Genomic DNA, 3,261 nt, shown 5'->3' on the forward strand with positions numbered 1-3,261 from the left:
CTAGAGAGGAAGCGGAAATGCGTGTACGGTATTAAAGGCGTCGCCCCACCCCCTGCGTGCCTCTTTCCGTCTCCGGCCGTAGCAGCGAGAGGAGGTGAGCGTGTGCCCTCCGGCTGCCCGACGTGGTCGCCATCTCGCGCTCTCCGCCCAGGCCTTTTTCCCTGCCCACCTCCCACCCTTGCGCCCCGAGGGTCCCGCCCCGCCGCCTGGAGTCTCACGTTCTCCTCGCCTCTCCCGCAATCCCCGCGGCTAGTCTCGGCAGCCTGAGTTCGGTCTCGCCGCCTGAGGTTCCTCAGCCCCTCCTGGCAAAACTCTAGGCCGCCGGCTGCCCGAGGGGCCCCCGTCCGCCCAGGTCCGCGGTCGCGCGTCCCCTGCGGCCCGGGCGGGGCCTGTGGCCCGCGCCGGCCCAGTGCCCTGACCTCTTCCACGCGCCGCTTTCCGCAGTCGCCGCCATGTCCGCGCACCTGCAGTGGATGGTCGTGCGGAACTGCTCCAGCTTCCTGATCAAGAGGAACAAGCAGACCTACAGCACCGTGAGTGGGCCCGCCCGGCTCCGGGGAGGGTCCGGGTTCCCTGTCCGGTCTCTGAGACGACCCCTGTGCCTGCTCCCAGGAGCCCAACAACCTGAAGGCCCGCAACTCCTTCCGCTACAACGGGCTGATCCACCGCAAGACGGTGGGCGTGGAACCGGCGGCCGACGGCAAGGGCGTCGTGGTGGTCATGAAGCGGAGGTCCGGTGAGTGCCCGCAGCCCGGTCCCGGCGGGGAGCCGGGAGCGACGCTGCCGCTGGGTCCCCGGGTCGGGTGTGGCTCCCTAGCTCGCCAGATGCGTGAACTGGGCGTGTGGCCGGCCTGACCTGCTTTCTCCCCTGCGAAGTGGGGAAACGACGAACGAGGGCCTGAGCTCCCCCGGTGGTAGTGGGTTGAACGGCCGTCAGATGCTTTCAGGTTAAACTCCCGAGACAAGCGGGAAAGTGGAGGCATGGCAGGGGAGGGGGCGGGCCCTGCTCCCACGCAGGGAGGTGACTGCGGGGGCGAATACTGCAGTGGGACCCCAGGATCCCCTGAGCTGTTATTCCTTTCCTGAGTGTTCTATGAGAGGTGGTCAGGGGAGGCTGGCCTCCAGTGGAGGAGCTCAGCTCCTCATGTGTTCTCCAGAAGGGTGTTGGCTTTTTCCTTCCTTTCAAAGGAGTTTTTTGCCTGGTTCTTGATTGGGGTTGGCTTTTAACCCAGTTCAGAGTGCAGTGTCTTATACAGCAACAGAAGCCACCTACTGGCTGGTGACCCCAGGGACTTCTGTCCACCCTGGAGGGAGGTGACATTTTGGCTCAAGACCACAGTTCGGGTCACCCCGTTGCTTTCCCCCTGGGCTCCTGGGCTGTTGCTCCTGGGAACGCTGTCCTGGATTGCTGGGTCCTGAGCGTTTTCCTCCCCGGTTGCTAAACATGTGGGTGGCCTTCCCTAGATTTACAACTGGGTTGGGTGAGGGGGAATGTAAGCCCCACCCTTGGGTCAGGCCCCCTAACCAAGCTGATGTCCAGCTGTTGCTGTGGGAGTGGGTCTGGATTGGGGGGAGCACAGAACTCTGACCGGACCCTGGTCAGGTCCTGGCTGAGGTGGAAGCTTCCTGGCCCAACAAAAGGTGTTTTCATGGTGGGCAGGAGGAAGTTTTCTGTCTCTGCCTTAGCCGTGCTGCTGATATCGCCCTGCCCTGTTCAAAGGGGGGTCAGGGAAGACCAGGGCTGCAGCCTGAGCACCCACCACCCGGACAGCGTGCACATGTGTGACAGCATCTCTGCTGTGTGTGTGTGTGTGTGTGTGTGTGTGTGTGTGTGTGTGTTTGAGTGTGAGAGAGAGAGAGTATGAGTGTGAGAGCGATGCTTGGGGACGGCCTGCTTGATAAATGGGTGGTTAGTAGATGGGATTTGGGGCTATCTGTGGGCCAAGGGTGTGCCTTCACACCTGGGAGGTGCACTGACCCTGGGATCCCCTGCCAGGCCAGCGAAAGCCAGCCACTTCCTACGTGCGGACCACTATCAACAAGAACGCCAGGGCCACGCTCAGCAGCATCAGGCACATGATCCGCAAGAATAAGTACCGCCCCGACCTGCGCATGGTGAGCGGTGGGGCTGGGGGAGGTGTTGGTATGGGGGTCAGGGGAGGTCCCTTTCAGCCCCCACCCTTGAGGGGCAGGGTGCCGCTCAAGTGGGTGAGCTGAGGTCCCCCTTTCCCAGGCTGCCATCCGCAGGGCCAGCGCCATCCTGCGTAGCCAGAAGCCCGTGATGGTGAAGAGAAAGCGGACCCGCCCCACCAAGAGCTCCTGAGCCCTCTCCCCAGAAGCAATAAAGAGTCCGCTGCCTGCCTCAGTCTCTCCACGGTGCCTCCCTTTTGTGTGGTTTTGGGGGCTCCAGCCCTTGGTGTCGTCACTTGAGCCATGCCACCAAAACTCCTTGAATGTCGACTCGTCCATTTGAAGGAGCAGCAGGCTGGCCATGTGGGAGGGTGGGGTCACTGTCTTGACAGGAGGCTTGCTGACCCATCTACACCTACTGTCCCTTGTGAGGTGCTGGGGAATCCCAGCTGGAACCCTGGGATGGGTGGGGCTTCTGTTCAGAGGAGGAGGGGCTTTTTCCAGCCCAGGAGGATGCAAGCTTCACTGTTGCCTTGCACCCTTCACTGTTCAGAGGAGTGTGTGGCATGTACACGCACCCTTGTGCGTGTCTGTATATCCTTGTGGAGTGTGTCTCATCTGATTACCTGGTCACTCTGGGCGGTGGGGAAAGGTCGCTCCTGAAGTGTTTCCTGTGGGTCTGTTGTGTGCCAGCTGCTGCCAGGGACCAAGGGTGCAGTGTCAAGGGCACCCCATCCCTGTCCCCATCTGCAGTTCTGTGGCCAAGTGTCAAGGGACTCGTCAACCTCTAACTTGCTGTTGGGGTCTGGCGGCCAGGCATTCTGCCTTTTGGGACTAACTGTCCCTTGAGTGCTGTGCTTGTGAAAACTGTGCTCAGTAAGCCTGGTCTCTTGCCAGCCCATCTCACCTAGACTGGGGCGGTAGCCTCCACCTTGCCTCACTTGGTCTGTTAACCCAGATGGAGAGGGATTCCATTAGGGCTGAGGTGGAGTGGCACCTGTTCCAAGCTCCCAGCGTCCCCATCCCACCTCTAGACTCCCTCCGTGGTTCATTTAATGCCCACCCTGTCAGGTGTCACCTGGCAAGGTCTGTCCTCCGGTTGTGCTGTGGTTGTCCTCATCCCCTGACAGT

At 61.6% G+C, this 3,261-nt stretch overlaps 1 protein-coding gene across 1 annotated transcript; it reads left to right on the forward strand.

Moving 5' to 3' along the window:
• On the forward strand, positions 1 to 2,368 carry RPL28 (ribosomal protein L28). The gene is made up of 5 exons (XM_008066107.1): positions 1 to 94; positions 445 to 533; positions 613 to 736; positions 1,997 to 2,115; positions 2,234 to 2,368. Exons 2-5 carry the CDS (start codon positions 453 to 455, stop codon positions 2,321 to 2,323), a joined length of 414 nt encoding a protein of 137 aa, XP_008064298.1. The 5' UTR covers positions 1 to 94; positions 445 to 452; the 3' UTR covers positions 2,324 to 2,368.
• The last annotated feature ends 893 nt before the right edge of the window (positions 2,369 to 3,261 follow it).

The sequence above is a fragment of the Carlito syrichta genome, unplaced genomic scaffold (genome assembly GCF_000164805.1).
Source record: "Carlito syrichta isolate Samal-C Ts95f unplaced genomic scaffold, Tarsius_syrichta-2.0.1 Scaffold104777, whole genome shotgun sequence".
In the NCBI taxonomy this organism is placed as follows: Eukaryota; Metazoa; Chordata; class Mammalia; order Primates; family Tarsiidae; genus Carlito; species Carlito syrichta.

What these genes read in the sequence shown, in the direction of transcription:
- RPL28 (XM_008066107.1), top strand. Translation starts at nt 453, where the DNA reads ATGTCCGCGCACCTGCAGTGGATGGTCGTGCGGAACTGCTCCAGCTTC. An exon ending in ACAAGCAGACCTACAGCACC is followed by an intron (nt 534 to 612) that starts GTGAGTGGGCCC and finishes GCCTGCTCCCAG; the next exon opens with GAGCCCAACAACCTGAAGGC. An exon ending in ACCGCCCCGACCTGCGCATG is followed by an intron (nt 2,116 to 2,233) that starts GTGAGCGGTGGG and finishes CCCCTTTCCCAG; the next exon opens with GCTGCCATCCGCAGGGCCAG.